At 23.3% G+C, this 20,365-nt stretch overlaps 1 protein-coding gene across 15 annotated transcripts in view; it reads right to left on the bottom strand.

The window, feature by feature from the left end:
• LOC127277566 (patronin) overlaps positions 1 to 20,365 on the bottom strand; it is a 67,855-nt gene that overhangs the window by 24,646 nt on the left and 22,844 nt on the right. For 11 of the 15 annotated variants that reach the window (XM_051298789.1, XM_051298792.1, XM_051298794.1 and 8 more), the window contains 13 exons: positions 18,983 to 19,078; positions 17,211 to 17,426; positions 15,710 to 16,188; positions 15,131 to 15,246; positions 13,222 to 13,332; positions 11,244 to 11,325; positions 10,678 to 10,897; positions 9,276 to 9,912; positions 8,530 to 8,696; positions 7,196 to 7,369; positions 5,681 to 5,814; positions 1,355 to 1,508; positions 768 to 999 (listed from right to left, as the gene is read on the bottom strand). In XM_051298789.1, the coding sequence (XP_051154746.1) occupies positions 768 to 999; positions 1,355 to 1,508; positions 5,681 to 5,814; positions 7,196 to 7,369; positions 8,530 to 8,696; positions 9,276 to 9,912; positions 10,678 to 10,897; positions 11,244 to 11,325; positions 13,222 to 13,332; positions 15,131 to 15,246; positions 15,710 to 16,188; positions 17,211 to 17,426; positions 18,983 to 19,078 (2,818 nt within the window). The remainder of the gene's footprint in view (positions 1 to 767; positions 1,000 to 1,354; positions 1,509 to 5,680; positions 5,815 to 7,195; positions 7,370 to 8,529; positions 8,697 to 9,275; positions 9,913 to 10,677; positions 10,898 to 11,243; positions 11,326 to 13,221; positions 13,333 to 15,130; positions 15,247 to 15,709; positions 16,189 to 17,210; positions 17,427 to 18,982; positions 19,079 to 20,365) is intronic. The other 4 variants (XM_051298795.1, XM_051298803.1, XM_051298799.1 and 1 more) reach the window with 4 other exon arrangements.

Raw genomic sequence — 20,365 nt, 5'->3', positions numbered from 1 at the left:
AGTTAGAATTTTCATTTTATGAAATTTCATTTGACAATAATTATTTTTTAGTTGAATTTTTATTTTTTCGAATTAGAATTTTTGCAAAATTTTCACCTAAAACGAATTTTTGTATTTTACAGAATTTTTCATATAACCGAAAATTCCCTTCACAGAATTTTTATTTACTCGCATTTTCATTTATTTAACATAATAGGCGCATTTTAATGAATTTTTATTGGCTAAAATTTCATTGCATATAGAATTTTCATTTTTATTCTTTTAAATTTAATTATTTAATTATTTAATTATTTAATTATTTTCATATAATTTTCCACTAAAAACCAATTTTTCTGCTGAATTTTTAATCCCAAAATTCATTTATTAAGAGAAATTTCTAATTAATTTAAAATTTTTCATTTGTCCGAAATTTTTGCAAATGACCGAAACAATCGATTTTGGCGCGATTTTTTAAATTATCAACAAATCACAATTTTATTAGATAATTTTTGATTGGTTGATAATTTAAAAAATCGCGCCAATATCGATTTGTTTCAGTCATTTGCAAAAATTTCGGACAAATGAAAAATTCTAAATTAATTAGAAATTTCTGTTAAATGAATTTTGCGATTAAAAATTCAGCAGAAAAATCGATTTTTATGGAAAATTATATTAAATAATAATTCGGATAAATTGAAAAAATTCATTTGAAGGAATAAAATAAAAATTCGTCATTAAGAAAGAAAAGAAAGAAAAAAATGGAAAATAAATAAATTTTTTTTTCATACCGATTGACTGTGGATTAAAACGAGGATCAACTGGCGATTGAAAACTAACGGCGGCCATTTCATTGGCGAGACTTTGAGCCGGCAATGGCGAACCCCATGTTCTTCTTGGCAGTTGTTGTTGTTGTTGTTGTTGTTGTGGCAGCGGCGGAGGCTGATCGTGAAGATAAAATTGCGATTGTTGAGGATCTTGAATTCTCGCTGTCATTGAATTTGGTGACGGGACATTGAAACTCTGTTGGACAAAAATAAAATAAATAAATGTCACCATTTTTTTTTTTTTCACCAATTGTTTACTTTTTCGAAAAATTTTATTTTATTCAATAGAAAAAAAAAATTATTAAAGAGAAATAATAAAAGAAAGAAATTAAATAGAGAAAATTTAGAAAAGAAAATAAACGGAAGAAAATGCAAAAATAAAAAAGAGAAAAATCCGAAAATACAAAAATAAAATAGAGAAAAATCCGAAAATAAAAAAAAAGAAGAAAAAAATTAGGAAAATGAAAAAGAAACGAAAAAAGGGAAATTGAAAAAAAGAAGAAACAAAAATAAAATAAATGTAAAAAGACGAAAAGGAAAAATAGAAGAACCTGTAAATGCTGTTGACTGAAACTTTGCAATTGTTGAAGTTGTTGTTGCATTTGTTGCTGATGTTGCGTCATTAAATGCTGCTGTTGAATTTGATTCTGTTGATTCGCAAGACGTTGAATATCCGAATGAATTTCACTTAGACTAGTGTTCATTCTAAAAGGGAATAAAAAATAATTATTTTTATTTTTTTTTTTAAATACAAAATAAAAATCAATGTTCAAAAAAAATATTTTTAGTTTTTTTTTTCATTAGCCAAAAAGAAATAAAATACTTAACATTAGAAAAAAAAATACATTCAGTATTGAAATTAAATATAAAATTCAAAAGAAAATAGACAATTTTTTTTTTCATTGTAGAGAAGAGAAAAATATTTAAATTAAATTAAAAAATTTAAACTATAAATATAGAAAATAAATTATTTTTTTTAGAGAAGAAAAAAATATATTTACAATTAAATTAAAATTATCGAAATTAAAAATTTAAACTAAATAAATTATTTTGTTAGTTAATTAAGGGGAGGGACCGCTGAAATTTTAACACATCAAAATTAAAGCTGTTTAAGGGTGGTCAATTTTTTTTCTGACAATATTAATTATTTAAATGTATAATATATCATGAAAAATTGAAAAACTATAAATTTGTTAATAATTTTTAAAATCAAATTCAAAATTCTCGAAAATTTAAAATTTAAACTTCTCTCACAATTTTAATTATTTTTGACTGCCTATTTTTTTATACGCTTGTTTCATGATTCTAAACAATCAAGCGTATGGATTTTGAAAAATTTCAATTTTTTCAAAAAATGAAAATTTTGAAAAATAAAAATATTTGTAAAATTGTTAAAAATTACCTTTTGTAATTACCTCTCAGTAGAATAAGATTTTTGGTTGAAAAAAATTATTACCCCTAAACAAGATCAATTTTGATTGCTTTCAATTTTAGTGGTAATTTTGAAAAAAATTCAACTACTTCCACAATTTTCATTATTTTTTATTGTCGAATTTTTTTTACGCTGTTTTCACGATTTTAAACAATCAATCGTATGGAATTTAAAAAAATTTAATTTTTCCAAAAAATAAATTTTCTAAAATGGCTAAAAAATTTTTTTTTTAAATTTTAATAATTAACTATAATAATCTTGGTATTCATTCATTCATTCCTTCATTCATTCATTCCGTCCGGACCCCTGCTGGGTTTTCGGTGATAGAGAAAAGAACAAGTTATGGAGAGATTTTGCTAATGAGGGTTCACTTGACCTGCAATCTTTTAAAGAGGATTAATTAATAACTCTGAGGACCCAGGTAATAATTTCTTTCTGTCTTTATCACGTAAAAAAACTATAAAGAAAGTCTAAAACTAAATAGGTAACGCATACCTTTCTTTCTTACACCAAGGAATATAACATAAGTACTTCTTCGTTTAACATTGCGTTTCTCTATCTAGACAATTCAAAATGGCATAAGAATATCTTCGTCTAAAATCTTAATCTTCTTCCTTTTTGTTTTGAAAATAAAAATAAATATATATATCTATATATATATATGTGCATACCTGTATTAGAGTCCCTGAAAATTTTAATAAAAAAATTTAAAAATTATTACCTAAGTTCTCAGAGTTAATCCTTATCAACAAAGGTTCTATTATCTAAGGGTATTGTTCCATGTAATAAATGGGAGAAAAGAAATTATTACTTGGGTCCTCAGAGTTAATTCTCATTGATTATTTAACAAAGGTTCTATTGTCCAAGGGTTGCTTTTTTGTGGTAATTAATCCGGGGTTTTAATACAAGTGTATATATATGTATATATGGTATCTGTAATGAACTACTGATTAATCATATAAGAGTGTCCTTTTGCACTTATTGGCTGATCAGTAGTTACTCATTCATAGTTCTCTAATTCTATTGGATATTGGTAGTTGTATTGGATAAAAGGCAAAATTTGTTATATTGAATTAAAGGCAAAATTGGTTATATTTAATAAATGGCAAAATTTGTTATATTGGAGAGAGTGAGCGAGAGGATTAAAGATATTTAGATTTTCATGAATCAAAAATAAAATTAAACGAAGTATACTATGGCCAACATAAAAGAGTATGTTATTTTGAGTGATGAAGATTTAAAAATTGTTAAAAATAGAAATAAATTGTTAAATGACATGCATATGTACAAATTTGAAGATTTATTAAGAAAAGATTCCAATTCTTTTTTCAATATGCAAAGTACTTATACTTTTATAGCCTTAATGAGGGGTGTTTAAATGTGCATCAAATGAAATATTTAATTAGATTGTTCCCTTTTAAACCAACAGTAGTTTTTGTAGTTGTTGATCAACAACCTTTTGGTAGTGTTGAGTGTGGAGTATATGCAATAGCATTTGCAACATCTATATTTTTTAACGTAATGTCAAACAGCGTAAATTATGAAACTGATAATAACAGAATGAGAAACCATTTAAAGTCAATGTTTGAAAATAATCGCTTAAATCATTTTCCGTCAATAAGAACGTCTCACAATAGGAATTCGATAATAGAGAATGATTGGAACCGTCTTTTCATAAATCGAGCTCAGGAACTTAAAAATAATATTTTGAACCCTTGTTCTGTTTTAATACTTTTCCCAGCAATAATATTAACAGAGTTCTATTAACACAATATTTAGAAATTAAACATTCTCTAAATGACACTAGTGAAGAGAAAATAATTCGTACAACTAATAATAATATGAACAAAATTTCACCACTTGAATATTCAGAAATGAAGTATTTTCTGAGTGAAGAAATTGATAAAAAAATAATTCTAGGAATTAAAGAAAAGGGAAGGCAACGCGCGAAGTTACATATGAACAGAAAATAATTAGACAAGAGAATGGTAGATTGAGAAAACGTAATCGTAATGAAACAGAAACAGAAATACAAAAGAAAGAACGCAAAAAAAATTTGACTTGCAAAAAAAGAAATTATCTATAGAAACTAAAGATGAAAGGAAAATACACAAGGATAAAAATTTGGCATGTAGGGAAAGAAAAATATCAATGGAAACTCAAGATGAAAAGAAAGTGCGTCAAGAAAATAATTTGTCATGTAAGAAGAACAAATTTTCTACGGAAACGGAAGATGAAAAGAAAGTGCGTCAAGAAAAGAATTTGGCATGTGAAAACGATAACCGAAATAAAAAAGTGTAAGAGATGCAATAATGTCTTAAACTTTTCAATAAAAGTAAGGTTCCACAGAATTATTTAGGTTTGATGAATGTAGAATGTAAGTTTTGTTATGTGTTACATTTTCTGTGTGAGAGACCGTCACATAGATTATTTAGTAGTTGCTGTCATAAGGGAAAAGTAAAGTTAAGCGCCCAAGTAGCACGGAATATTGGTTGATTGTAACATTGATATCAAGTGGGAATATTCCCGTGACATTCAGGCGATATCATAATGTCTTTACGGGGACATTCCTCGGTGATATTCACGTGTGATTCGTATGATATTGAGGGAATATTCCCGTGAAATTTGTGTGATATTGAGTGAATTATTCCTCTGATATTGAGGGAATATTCCAGTGATATTAATAAGATAATTTATAAAATTCTAACAAAATTTCAAATTTTTTTTATTGATTTATTTGTTTAATTAAATATTCAAAATAAACAACATTTTAGAATTTTCTAAATTACAGGAATATTGTCTCAATATCACAGGGATATTCCCTTAATATCCCAGGAATATTTTCTTAATATTGCGTGAATTTCACGGGAATATTCCCTCAGTACCATACAAATATCACGCGAATTTCACAAGAATATCACCGTAGAATGTCCCCATGAAGCGGACATTATGATATCGCCTGAATGTCACAACAATATTCCCGCTTGATATCACCTTGACATTCAAGCAATATTCCGTGCTCCTTGGGTGGTAGATTTAATATGAAGAAATTTTTTGTAAATTTCTAATATTAAATTTTTTGAAAAAAAAGAAGTGAATAAAGATATGGTTAATGCACACGAGCAACGTAGTCGGCCGCTTGCGGACGACAAAGTTGCTAGTTTATAATAATTTTGGATCCTAAATTATGCCAGAAAAAAAATTGACACTCTTTAACAATAATAACTTCAGTAGGCTGAAATTTCACCGGTCCCTCCCCTTAAAATTATGTAAATTAAAAATTTTTAATTTAAACTAAATAGAAAATCAATTATTTTGTTTTAAGGAAGGAATTTTTTTTTTTAAATTAAATTAAAATTAGACAGAAAATTAATTTTAATTTTTTTTTCTTTGAGAGAAAAATTTGTAGATTTTTCTTTTTGTTATTAAAAAATTCATTACTTACTGTGTAATGGATTGATGATATTGTTCGAGATCCATATTTTCAATATCGGGCGTACGTCGCGTTTCCACAAAAGGTGCACTTCCATCTTGTTCAAGCCATTTGTGTTCCACATCTCTGACATCTTCGCTAATTTCCTGTGGTTAAAAAATATAATGATTATTTTCATTTCAGAGATTCCTTAAAAAAAAAATAATAAAAAACAGTTTTTTTACTATTCCATTTTTTTATTTTATCTTTCATTGGAAATATTTCAATTAAAAAAAAAAATAATTACAAATTAAAAATATCAAAATTACAAACCGAATTATATCGAGAATTGTCTACATAAGAAAGAAGACGAGGGAGAACGATAGAAAAAAAGTAAAAAAAAAAGATCCGATGGAAATAATATTTATCCGTCTGTTTGATCAATAAGAACATTATTATACAACCGTTTTATACATATATATATATATATATATAAAATTATGTTAAGAAGTGAAAAGAATTTTTCACTCACAATTAGAAAAATCGGGAAAAAAATAAAAATTAAAAAACACGCACCGAAATTTGGAAAAAAAATTTTTTTACCATAAAATGTAAAAGAAAAAAGAAATAATAAATCGGAAACGAAAAGTTACAAAAAAAAATAAATTAATTAATAAAAAAACACGAAATTTGAAAATTGGGGTAAAAATTTAGAAATAAATTTTATTTTTACCAAAAATTTTTTTTACAAACGAATCTGAAAATGAAGTAACGAATTAATTTAAAAAAAATAAATAAATAAAAACGAAAGTGAAAAAAAATGTTCGTAATTAAAAAATACAAATTTTGATAAACAAAAAAAAAAATAAAAACAAAATAAAGCAAATACCAAATTTAAAATCTGCAATTATAAAACTATTTTCAAATTCTCTGAATTAGGTATTAATGAAAAAAAAGAAAAAGAAAGAAACCATAAAAATTTGAAAAATTTGAAAAAAAAATTATACATATTTACAAAAATTGCAAAGAGCAAAAAACCAATAAACATTGAAAATATAAAAAAAAAAGTTAATAAACATCAAGAAAAAAATTTATTTACTAACCTTAAAAGAAATACAAAAAAAGTACAAAAATACAAAAAAAAAAATACAAAAAAGTACAAAAATACAAAAAAAGTACAAAAAATACAAAAATCCAAAAAACCATTCTAGAACCAATCACCGACAGGTGAAAATTTTCATGAAAAAAAAAACCATTGTAGAACCAATCACCAAAAAAGGAGAGGGAAAAAAAAATTTTCCAAAAAAAAAAAATAAAAACAAAGAAGGGAAAAAATACTAATAAAAAAAAATTAAAATTAAAACAAGCCATTCAAAAAGCCACATTTATTTTTTTCTATTATCTAAGTGTCAAATTTGGGGATAGGAAGAAGAGAAAAAAAAGAAAACAAAAAAATTTTCCACAAAACAAAATTTTTTTTTCTCCTGTTTTTTTTTTGGTTCATTTTAGGATTTATTTATTTACTTTTTTTTTTTTTTTCTATTTTACCTTAAGTGAGAAGGGACGTTGTGGTTTATCTTGTGAAATTTGTTGGGAAATCGAACAACTCTCAGCGTTAATTGGCGAATCACCGATGGATCCGGAATTAATGGGATTGGGAGGACCCACATCCACAGGACTATCACCTCCAGATGTTGATGAAGCGGGTGATTTTACTTTTCCCTGCAACCACATACCCAAAAAAAAAAAAAGAAAAAAAAAACCGACGTGCCAAATTTTTGTTATGCGTGTTTCATTCAACAATCCGTCACCAAAAATTAATTTTTTTCCAAAAGAACAAAATTTATTTTTCCTTTATTAAAAAAAAAAAATATAGAAAAGGGTTAATTTTTTTTTCTGAAGCAAATATTGAAAATTATAAATTTCATTTATAAATAAATAAATTGATAAATACAAATAAAATTAATTAATAAATATATAAATAAATTTATAAATAAACTAATTAACATAGAAATAAATTAATTAATAAATACATAAATTAATTAATTAATAAAGCAAATGAAAAAAAGAGTGAAATTAAAAAATGGCAAATTAGAGAAGTGCAAACAAAAATTTTTTAACAAAAACATTTTCCCAAAATATTAATAATAAGTGAATTTTTGTTAATTTTTTTCTATTTACACATTTTTTCCAAGAATTAGTGAAAATTATTTCACAAATTTTTTTTTGTGCAAAAAAAAGTTTTTTTTTTTTTTTAAAGATAATTGATAATAGAAGTAAAAGAAATAAAGAAACAAACAAATAGAAGAATAAAAGGAAAAAAAAAGAATAAAAAAGCGTTTTCCAAAAAAAGGAGTTTTTTTTTTGCAAATTTGGTAAACATGCAAGTAAATACTTGAAATTTGCAGCTTCTAATTAAAAAAAAAAAAAAAAGAAAAACATGCAACTTTCTATTTAAAATTCTAGTAAAAATAATTATTTCTTTTTTTAACGCATCTATACACTGAGAGACCTTTTGCACCGTAACAGACTTTCGATAGATGGCTGCGGAGCATTCTAGCGGTCAGCTATGAAACTACGTTTTTGGTCTGCAGCCGTACAATTTTTGGAGCGTAGCTGTCCAAAAAATTGACGACCGCAAGGTTCATTTTTATTTTTGGGCAGTCACGATACAAAATTTAGAATGCAGCGCACCAAAACCTATAGTGGCGCTGCAGTCACACACGTAGTTCTGATGCGGTGCAAAAGGTCTCTCAGTGTAGGAAATAAAAAACTGATTGGTGAACAGTAAAAAAAAAATTACATTTTAAAAAAGAGAAGAAAAAAAACAAAAAGAGCCAAAAAAAAACGAAAAAAGCAAAAAATGTTCAAAAAGGAAATACCTTTGTAACGGCTTGAAGAAAAGCGGCTTTTCCAACTTTTTGCCTCTGTTTCGACATGACAATTTCCATTCGTCGTTTTTCATTTTCAATGTGTCGCCTTTTCTCTTCTAATTTCAGTCTAATGTTATTTAATTGTGACGCCATCACTGTATTATTACTCGAATCATCTAAAAGCAAATTTTTATCAATTTCTTATTTTTTATTATGAAAATAAAATAAAAAAAACATAATAATACCGAAATAAAATAAAAAAATACTAAAATAAAAAAATAAAACAAAATACATTGGTGAATAAATAAATAAAATAGGAAATTGAAATTACAGAAAGAAAATAAAAATAAAAATAAAATAAAAGAACTTCGTTACATAAATTAATAATTAAAAATAGAAAATAGAAATTATGGAAATAAAATTTGAAAAATACAGAAATAAAATTAAAAAAAAAATACCAAAATAAATATAAAAACAAAATACTTTTTTGAAAAAATAAAGAAATAACTAAAATAGAAAATAGAAATTACAGAAATAATTTTTAAAAAAAATACCAAAATAAATAAAAACAAAATACTTTTTTGAATAAATAAAGAAATAACTAAAATATAAAATAGAAATTAAAGAAATAATTTTTAAAAAATACTAAATTAAAATAAATGTAAAAATACTTTGATAAATAAATTAAACAAAAATCAATGTTAATAAAGCAAAAAAAAAAAATCAAAACAGCAAAAAAAAAAAAAACCACTCACCGACAGAATGACTTTCGCTCTGTTGATTTTGTTGATTACTTTGCTGCTGCCACGTCGTTGTATTTGGCAATGTTGCAAATGTTGTTTTCTTTTCACCAAAACCATTTCCATTTGTTTGTCCATGTTTTTTATTCGCCAAATTTGATTTAACAATTGCCTCATCGCGCTCTTGTTCCGTGTATGTAAAATTAATACCCTTCTCTGAAGTTTGTCGATTTAAATTAGCAAAACTCGCAAGTTTTGTCATTGAATCCAATGTTGTTGCTCCTGATGTTGTTGTTGTTGTTATTGTTGTTGCTGCTCCCGTTACCGGTGACGTTGACATTTTATTAATCAATTCAGAATCATTTTTTTCACTACTACTACTATTTGAATGTAATAGTTGATTATTTTTTAATGCAAAATTATCGAGACTTGAATTCGATGGATGTCGTCGTAGACGCGATGATGATATTTGTTGTTGTTGTTGTTCATCATTACTGTAACCATTGTCGGATAAAATTAATTGCACGCCACTCGCGTAAACATCTTGAACGCTTGAACGCGCCGGTAATGTTGGTTCGGCGACAATTCTTTTTCCCATTGTTACAACGCCCATTTCTTTATCTGGATTTCTGCCAAAATTGTGAATATTGTCCTGCAATTAAAAAAGAAGAAATAGAAAAAAAAATTGACAGAAAAATTTAGAAAAGCAGAAAAATAAACAAAAAAAAAAACAAAGTAAAGAAAACGAAATTGCAAAAAAAAACAAATATTCTTAATAGAAATATTTCTTGTTTGGTAATTGAATTTTAAATCATTAAATTTTTAAATCTCAGAAATATTTATTATTCTATTTTTAATTAAATTGATATTTAATTAACAGGACTTTGATCGACTTTACGGCACAAAAAAAAGTCGTTTTAGTAAATTTATATTCCCCAAAAAAAAGGTGAAAGATTCTAAAAATAATTAGTTAGAAATTATTTTATGGAATTTCATTTGTCAATAATTATTTTTGAGCTGAATTTTTATTTCTTCGAATTAGTATTTTTGTAGAATTTTTCCTAAAACGATTTTTTATATTAAAGAATTTTTCATATAATCGAAAATTCCCTTCAAAGAATTTTTAATTTTGTTCGAATAAAAATTCTTTAAAATCACCTAAATTATATTAAATGAAAATTCGAGTAAATAAAAATTCTATGATGATTATAGAAAAAATTTTGTAATATAAAAAAATTCGTTTTTATGAAAATTCGGCTCTAAAATAATTATTGACAAAAATAAAATTCAAAAAATTCGAAAATTCTAATTTGTGCTAAATAAATAATTAATTTTAATTTCTGTTTAATTAAATTTAAATAATTAAATTATTGGATTTTTAATTAAATTAGAAATTGTTTTTTTTTTGCTTTAATACCTGTGATCCGCCAAAATTTTCTATGGTAAGCTGAGAATCATCGGAAACACTATTTCTTCGTGAGCGTCTACCACCGTAGGAAGTTCGTCGTTGATCTTCCCAATTACTAGGCCGTCCGGCGGCTTCTGCTCTTGCATTTATACTTTTTTCATCAGCAACAACTGAACTCAATGTTGGCACGCCCTTCATTCGATGAACAACAAAATTCTCCTCAGTTCTTCTACGCAAAAAAAAAAAAGGAAAGAAAATTAATATCGCCTTTTTAAATTGAAAAAAAAAATTTTTTTTAAATAAATAATATTTTTAAATACAAAACAATTTTTCAAAAAAAAAAAAAAAAAAACAGTAAAAAGAAAAAAATGTTAATACTAAAAATTAAATTAACTAAAAATTATACAGTAATTAAATAATAATAATTAAATTAATAATTGTAAATAGTTAAAATGACTACAAAATATTTAGTAATTAAATAATAATGAAATTAATAATTAATAATTATAAATAGTTAAATTAGATAAAAAATTATCACATAAATTTATTATTGGTAAATTAATAAATAAACGAACCTGTCTTGGAAAGAATGACTCTCAGCGGTTTGTTGCAATGATTGTGATTTTTTCACTGTCATTGCTGTCATTGGTTTTGGAACTAAAATTAACAAGATCAAAAAATTAATTAAACAAAAATTTTCATAAAAACTATATTAAACTACACACTACAAAAAAAATTCTATTAGTACTTCACAAAAAGGAAAAAAAAACAGTGCTGGTCTCAAAACTACAAAATAAAATTACTATTATTGTTAATAATAATAATAATAATAATATTCGCAATTAATTTGTCAATAATTACTTAATTAACTTCAAAAATTAATTATTGGTATTTTATAATTAATTAATTAATATAGTACCTAAATAATATTTATAAGTATAATTGTTAATAATTAATAAATTAGTTTTGTAATAAAAAAAAATTAAATATTAATTTATAATTACTTAACAATAATAATAATAATTAATTAATCAATCAGTGGTAATTAATAATTTACATTCTAATTTCTAATTAATTAAAATAAATTTCCACAATAATATAAAAAGGGGGTTTTTGTGCTGGGGGCGAAGGAAGGAGATATTTTCGAGAAAAAAAGGGAGTAAATAAATTATTAACAATGGATTAAATAATAATAATAATAATAACAAAACAATTACAACAAATTATTGAATTTGTCATAAAAATATAGAATAAAAAATTTGCAAATAAAAAAGAAATCAACAAAAAATGGAGTGTACCTTTTCTACCTATTATATATATTTATATACAATATGGAATGCAAAAAAAAAAGAGAGAGAGAGAGAGAGTCCATTTTTGAATTTTTTTCTGCTTTTTTGGACTCGGGTCAAGCACTTTTTTTTTAACTAAAAAAAAATCAATAAATAAAAACGGAAAAAATAAATAAATAAGGACAAAAAAAAGACAAAAATAAAACAAAATTGGGACAAAAAAAAGACAAAAATAAAACAAAATTGGGACAAAAAAAAGACAAAAATAAAACACAATTGGGACAAAAAAAGACAAAAAAAAACAAAAATACAAAAAAAGTAGGGACAAAAAAACAAAAAAAAAAAAAAATTATAAAAAAAATACAGAAACGTGCAAAACAAAGAACCAAAAAAGTGCAAAACGTGACAAAAAGAAAATACAAAAAACCTAAGAAAAACCAAAAAAAAAATAAAATAAATAAAAGAGCTCAAAGCTAGTAACAAAAGCGAGGCTTTTTTTCTTACTTTTAACGTGGTAGCAAAGAAAAAAAATTTGTTTTGTTTTTTTTTCTTTCAAATATATTTAACATGCAATCCGTTCCACAAAAATCACTTCCAATTCCACAAATTCTAATTTTCGAAAATTCTATTTTTTGATTTTGTACCTAATTTCCATTCAATTTTTTTTTCATCTTGTTTTTGCTTAAAATTCGCTTTAATTTATGAAATTTAATTTTGTTCCATTCTTCGATTTCGGTGTGAAGAAAAAAAATTCCTTTATTAAAAAAAGAAAAAAAAACAACAAAAATTTTCCCTTCGTTAATGAAAAGAAAAAAAAATATTCCATTTATTATTTTGTGAAACAAAATTTCTAATTTTAAATATTTACTAAATAAAAATTCAATATAAAAAATTTGACTATTTTTTATTTTTATTGAAAATAAATAAAAAATTCGACAAAATTAAAATTCTGTTATGCAAAAAAAATTAGTAAAAATTAAAAAAAAAAAAATGTCTTTTAATTCGAATATTCGTGTAAACAATAATTATTTCGAATAAAATTCTTTGGAAAAATTCCAATTAATATGTTCCGAGAAAAAAAAATATAGAAATTTCGAAAACTGGAAAAGTGAAAAATGGAACAATTTTAATTTCGATATTTTTGTTTATTTCGAGAGAGAAAAAAAAAATTTTTTCTATCTCTCTCGTTGAGTTCGACGAAGAGAAAAAGAATCACTTTTTGTTTTTTTTTTGTTTTTTTTTTTCATTCGAAAGGTGTGGATACCTGTGAAACCTGGCGCGGATACGGAGAGGTTGCTTCTCAGATCCGGAATTGGAGTGACAGACTGCGGTAGACTTCGTTTATGAGCTACGCCGTGAATATTGCGCGGACAAGCTGCACACAACCCGAGAGAAGAGAGAAAAATAGAAATAGAAAGAGAGAGAGAGAGATAGACAGAGAGAGATAGAGAGAGATAGAAAGAGGCCAAAGGAACAAAAATCAGAAATTATTTTTTTTGGTTTATTATAAAAAAAAAATAAATAAATAAACAGCTCGAAATTGAACTGTGTTTAGAATATCAGGAAAAATTGACGAAAAAAGATTTCTTTTTTTGCAAAGAGGGTTATTTTTTTTTAAATATCAACCTAACGATATAATAATGAATTATATATTTTTTTTTTTAAAAAAAAAGTGCAACGCTAAATATAAATCCTCGAATTTTCTATTTATTTCCATATCATTATTATTTTTTTTTCTAAACTATTTTTTTTATCATTTCAAGGAAGAAAAAAAAATTGTACCAAAAACTATATTTAATTCAACGAAATAAATTTTCGTTAATTTCGTTAATTACTAAATTTGATAATTTCAAAATTCACTGTAATTTTTGTATTCGAAATGAAATTCGTGAAATCTATTATTTTCTCTAATAGTGACAAAAAAAAATTTATTTTCAATTTTTCCCTCTATGAAAATTTCAATTTTTTTTCCTTTTTATCTTAAAATAAGTTTATAATTTTTTTTTTTTTTTTATTTTCTAACGAAATTCCCTTTTTATTTTACAAATCAAAAATCGGTTTATGTAAAAACTTGTTTTTTTTTTTTGTTTTTGTTTCGAATTTCGTTTTGATTTCTAATTTAATTTTTTCACGATTGATTTTTAATCGAGGATCGATATTCGTTTGTGAATATAAATATATATATATATAAAATAAACGATTGACAATTTTGTGCGTTATTTGCAAAAAAAAGCATGATGCCATTTTAAAAGCAGAGACAATCATAATTATACGAGAGAAAAAAAAGGGAGACAAAAAATTGGGTAAAATAGGAGGAAAAAGACGAGAAATAAGGGGAAAAAAGAAGAGAAATACGAAAAAATAAGGGGAAAAAAGAAAAGAAATACGTAAAAAAATAAGGAGAGAAATAGAAAAAAATTGATTGTTCTGCTATTAAAACGGAATTTCATGAATGAAATTATATAAAGAAAAAAGAAATAAATTACAAAAGAACGGGTGAATTTGATTTTTTTTTTTTTTAAAGAGAAATTTTGAAGAAAAAAAAAATACAAGAAACATGCGGCAACCTTCACCAAATTAGATTCTGCCACCATATTTGCTGTTATTTTTCCTTCTACTCTCTAATTATTATTTTTTTTTTTTAAACCTTTTTTTCTTCTTCTTTGAATGAAAAAGAAAAAAGGATTAAAAATCTTAAAAAGTAATTTCCAAAAATTTACAGTAAGTTATATAATATATATGTTTTAAAATGTAAATTAATTACATTTTAGTAAAATTCCACGACTATTAAAAACTTGAAAAAAAATTATTAAATTAGGTCCAAAATTATTTAGAAAATTAATTTTTATTTAATATTAAATTTATAATTACCTTCAAATAATAAAAAAAAATTAGAAAAATTTATTTATGAACGTGAAAAAAAGTATTAAAAAATTCAAATTTTTAAATTAAAACCAAAAAAAAAATGTTTGAAATTTTTATTTTTGTTTAATAATATTTCAACAAAAATTTTATTGGAAAATTTTCAAAAATAGTTTTTTGTTTTACTTACAAATAGTCGTGAAATTTTTGATAATTACACATTTTTCTTATCTTTTTTTGTGACTTTTTTTTACTTAATTTTTATTTATTTAAATTTATTTATTTTTTTTTTGAAAAAAAACTGTACTTACCATCTAAAAATTGATGAGCTCTTTCTTTTCCAGGATATCGTACACATTCGGCTGAATTAAGTTCCAATGCGTTATACATATCCGCGAGAAAAACGACAAGATTTTGTTTCATTGACCTAAGGAAAATAAATATAATTAAAAAAAAATAAATGAAACGGTAAAAGTAGAAAAGTAAACATTTTAAAGTAGAAAATAAAATAATAATAAATGTAGAAAATGAAAAAATAATAAATGTAGAAAATAAAAAAATAATAAATGTAGAAAATAAAATATTAGTAAAAGTAGAAAATAAAAATTTAGCAAAAGTAGAAAACAAAAGTAGAAATAGTAGAGAATAAAAAAATTTGAAGTAGAAAAAAAGGAAATGTAGAAAAAAGAAATTACTTAATGTAGAAAACAAAAAAGTAGAAATAGTAGAAAATAAAATAATAATAAATGTAGAAAATGAAGAAAATAATAAATGTAGAAAATAAAAAAATAATAAATGTAGAAAACAAAAAAAGTAGAAAATTAACAAAAAAAAAATCAAATAGAAAAAATTTAAAAGAAAATAAAAAAAATTTTGTTTTCTACACTCACCCACGCATATAGGTGACGTCCTCTGGTTGCATGTGAAAAATAGGATACGGCAAACATCGCGAACAAAAATTATGCACCAATGATAAATTATGTAGTGCATCAGCGACTGATGGCCTTTTTGAAACACGTATTTGCATCCAATTTAATTCATTGGGACAATAAAGTGCAACAACAGCGGCAAGACCAACCCCATCGCAAAGCGATTGAAAATCTTTAGCCGTTGGCAATTCGGGTAATCTTGTTTTATCACCTGCACCTGCACCTGTACCACCACTGCCACCATCTTCAAATTGTATTTTACTTATTAATGCTTGCGATGCATGACTTATCCAAAGTAATAGTCCTTTTTCATGATCAATTGGTAAATCAACATTTGCCATTGGATCAAATCGTCTTATCGCTGATACAACTTGATCGGCCATCACCACTTCCTTAGCGTAAAGGATCATTAATCCTTCTATCACAGCCATGTGCGCCGACTGGAAAAAAAAATTAATGCAAATAATTAAAATCGCCAAAAAAATTTTTTTTTTTAAATTTTTCAATTAATTTTTTAATACAAAAAAATTAAATTTTAATGAACAATAGAAATTATAATTTTATATATATTATAATTTTAAATCGATTGTATAATCGATGTAAATCGATTGTAAAGAATCTCTATATAAAAGATATCGATATATATCGATTATGAAAAAATCGATAAACATTCGATTTATATCGAATTTGTACCGATATTATAATCGATTTATATCGATATATCGATTATATTTCGATACTTTATTATCGATTAGTATCGATTTACAATCGATAGTTAAAAATCGTTTTATATCGATTATATTTCGATAATTTATTATCGATTAATAACGATTATAAATCGATACTTAACAATCGTTTTATATTAATTATGTATCGATTATGTATCGATTTATATCGATTATAAATTGATACTTTACAATCGATTTATTTCCAGTGTGTATCGATACTTTATAATTAATTTATAAACGATATAAATCGATTGTAAAGTATCGATACATAATCGATTGTAAAGCATCGATTTATAATCGATGTAAATCGATACATAATCGATTTATAATCCATATAAATCGATACATAATCGATATAAAACGATTTTTAAGTATCGATTATAAGTCGATACTAATCGATAATAAAGTATCAATATATATCGATATAAATCGATTAGAATATCGATACAAATTCGACAAAAATTCGATATAAATCGATTATATATATAGTATCGATACAAATGCGATATAAATCGATTATGCATAGTATCGATACAAATTCGATATAAATCGATTATATAGTTTAAAAATTGAAATTTATTTTTTTTTAATAATAAAATAAAAATGCAGCATATTAAAAAAAAATTATTTTTAAATAATAAGTTTGCTAAATAAATTTTTTTTTAAATAATTTTTTTTTTTTTTTGTTTTTAATAAAAATAAAAGAAGAGAATTTTTTGTTTTGCTTTTCTTACCATTTTCAGCGGCGAATTTTGTATGAGGATCGTCTCAGTGATTTGGGAATTGTTCGGCTCTGACACGAAAACACCTTTTCGAGCCAGAGCCTGAAGAATGCCCGAATGATTTTGATTATTGTAATTTGGATCCGAATAAATGCTGGCCAATGCCATGCAATAAAGTTCAGCATTGGAAAGTGCTTGAACAATTTGCGGTTTTAGGTGTTCCTGATCCTGAGGGGGAAAAAAAGAATGAATAAAGCGAAAATTAATTAACGTTATTAAAAAAAAATTTTTTTGTTTTAATAACAATTTTTAATTTTTTTTTTTTCAAGTTACAGTAATTATTTTTTAATGTAATAATAATAAAATAGAATATTTAATAATTAAATTAAATTCAACATAATAATAACAATAGTAATAATAAAAATAATAATCATAATAATAATATTAATAATATTAATAATAATAATAATAATAATAAAAATACCAATAACAATAATAATAAAAAATTAATTAATTATTAAAAAATAAAATATTTTTTTTCATTAAAAAAAATTTATATAAAGTTTATTTATTTATTTATTATTAAATAAATGAAATAAAAAATTGAAAATATTATAATAAATACAAAAAAAAAATAATGCAGTAAAAAAAAATTTTGAATGAAAATAAAAAAAAATTGTCAGCATTTTCGGTTGATAGAAATTTTTTTCTAAAATGTAAAAAATTTAAGTTAAGCCAAAAATAAAGAAGAAAAAAAAAAAAAATTGAAAGTCCAAAAGTTGAGTGAAAGACACACGTGAGTTAAATTCCCAATGTATTTAATAGGTAGTTTATAGCCATCTTCGTGACTTTCACGATCCCAGTTTCTTGTCGAATGGGAAACAAGGACGCGACCCACTGTGTACATATATATATATATATAAATACATACAAGAGATTTAATATATTTTATATATAAAATATCCAACTTGGGAAGTTTAAGAACCTTTTATCTCGATGCAACGAGCTATTAATTTCCTAACTGCTTTTTTTTATATACACACATATATAATATTAAATAGATATATGTATAGATATAGATATATATTTTACTTTTCGTCATCCAAAATCAATAAACAAAAATATTACATATACAAAAAAAATTCAACTTAATAATTTTTGTTACTTTAATTTAAAAAAAATGTATTTAAAAAAATTAATAAATAATTTAATAAAAAAACAAATTTAAAAAAAATTAAATGCAATACAATTTTTTTAAAAAATATTTTGAATTATAAAACTTTTTTAATTAATTATTTTATGATAATTATTATTCTAAATTATTATTTTATAATAATTATTATTCTACATTATTATTTTATAATAATTATTATTCTATAATTTATTATTTTATAATAATTAACAAATTATCTAATAAAATTATTAATTTATAATAAAAATTAAAAAATCTAATAATAAATAAAATAATATATTTAAATTTTTTAAAAAAATTAACTAATTAATTATTTAGTTAACTAAATAATATAAACAATTTTTTTTAAAAATTATAATTGTGACTAATTCGAAAATATTATAATTAATTTTATAATAATAATAATAATAATAATAATAATAATAATAATAATAAAAATAATAATAAAATAATACTAATAATAATAATAATGACCATTTTATTAAAAAAGGCAAAACGTCACAGTAGAATTTTTCGTGCCTTTTTTACAAACAAATAATTTTTCATATACAAAAATTGTAAAAAAAAAAAAAAAAAAAATTCGCATATTTACCTCATGATCCCGATAATATGGCTCTCTGAGTTTAATTGGGACATTATTGCTGTACGCTTTCGATAAGAGCCATTTTACGGAGGCACGTTGTTTGGCCTGTAACAAAAAAAATTCATTGAAAAATATTAATTTTCCATTATTTCCATAATCTATTTATTAAATAGTTAATTAATTTAATTAATTAATAAATTTATTTATTTAAAAATTTTTTAATTTAACTTTTTCATTTTTTTTACGTTTTTATAAATAATTTTCAAATTTTTTTTTTAAATTCTCGCCATAATCAAATTTTTATATTTTTTGGCGGGAAATTTAAAACAGATTTAAATAAAAGACAAATTAAATTATTTTTTCAATATTATTGCTTTTCTGGAAAAAAAATTGTTTCGAATTTTAATTAAACAATTTTGATTAAATGAAACAAGGATATTAATTCAGAAAACAAAATTATTTAATTTCAAAAAAAAAATTTTTTTGTTTAAATAAACAAAATTTAGAAAAAAAAATTTTATTTTTAGTTAATCATAGTATAAACGAGAAAATATTCCATGAACTACGAGAGGAATGCAATTTTTTTTTTCAAGTTCATGAACTTGATTTGCAAGTAACGAGTTGTTTTTTCGTGGTGTTTTTTTTTATCTTTTCTCTCTCTCTCTCTCTCTCTCTCTCTCTCTCTCTTCGTTCTTGGAAAACAAGAGATAAACACCGGTTATTATTTTTTAATTTTTTCTTTTTGCAAATCTAGGTAGGCGTTTTCTTTTACAGACAAGTTTTGTGTATCGTACAAGATTTATAACTTATAAATTCCTTAAGTATTTTCCTTTGTAATTAAACGCGTAAATATTTTAATTTTTGAATTTCCCGCCATTAAAAATTGAAATTACAGCGCGGGAAATTAAAAAAAAATGTTTAAAAACTTAAATTTCCCGCTACAATTTTTTTTATTATAGCGGGTAAATTGAAAATAAAAAAAATTTAAATTTCCCGCCAAACTTTTTTTTTTTTGAGGTTATAGCGGGAAATTTGAATCAAAAAATTATAAAATTCCCAATTCTGAATAATTTAATAATAAAAAAAAATAATTCTAATAATTTTTTTGTTATTTTAATTTTTTTTTTTTTGTAATACACGCAGGTAATGAATCTCATATACAATTTAACTAATTGCAAGAGAAACAATTTTGTATATGACACTGAGTCTTTTTATAGACAGAAGAACTCGATTACGTTACACGCAGCATTTCTTATATATATATACATTGTCGTTTCAATGTACAGTCAGTGAAAAAAATTTGTTCTCTTTCAATTAATTAGGCAATTAATTAATAAACAAAAAATTAATTTTTTTTATTTATCAATAAATAACTTTTATTATTAATATTTC

Source organism: Leptopilina boulardi, unplaced genomic scaffold, assembly GCF_019393585.1.
Source record: "Leptopilina boulardi isolate dan_hultmark-lab unplaced genomic scaffold, ZJU_Lbou_2.1 LbouV2_169, whole genome shotgun sequence".
NCBI lineage: Eukaryota > Metazoa > Arthropoda > Insecta > Hymenoptera > Figitidae > Leptopilina > Leptopilina boulardi.
Note: the sequence above shows the minus strand (reverse complement) of the source record. Positions and strands in the feature narration are given on the sequence as shown.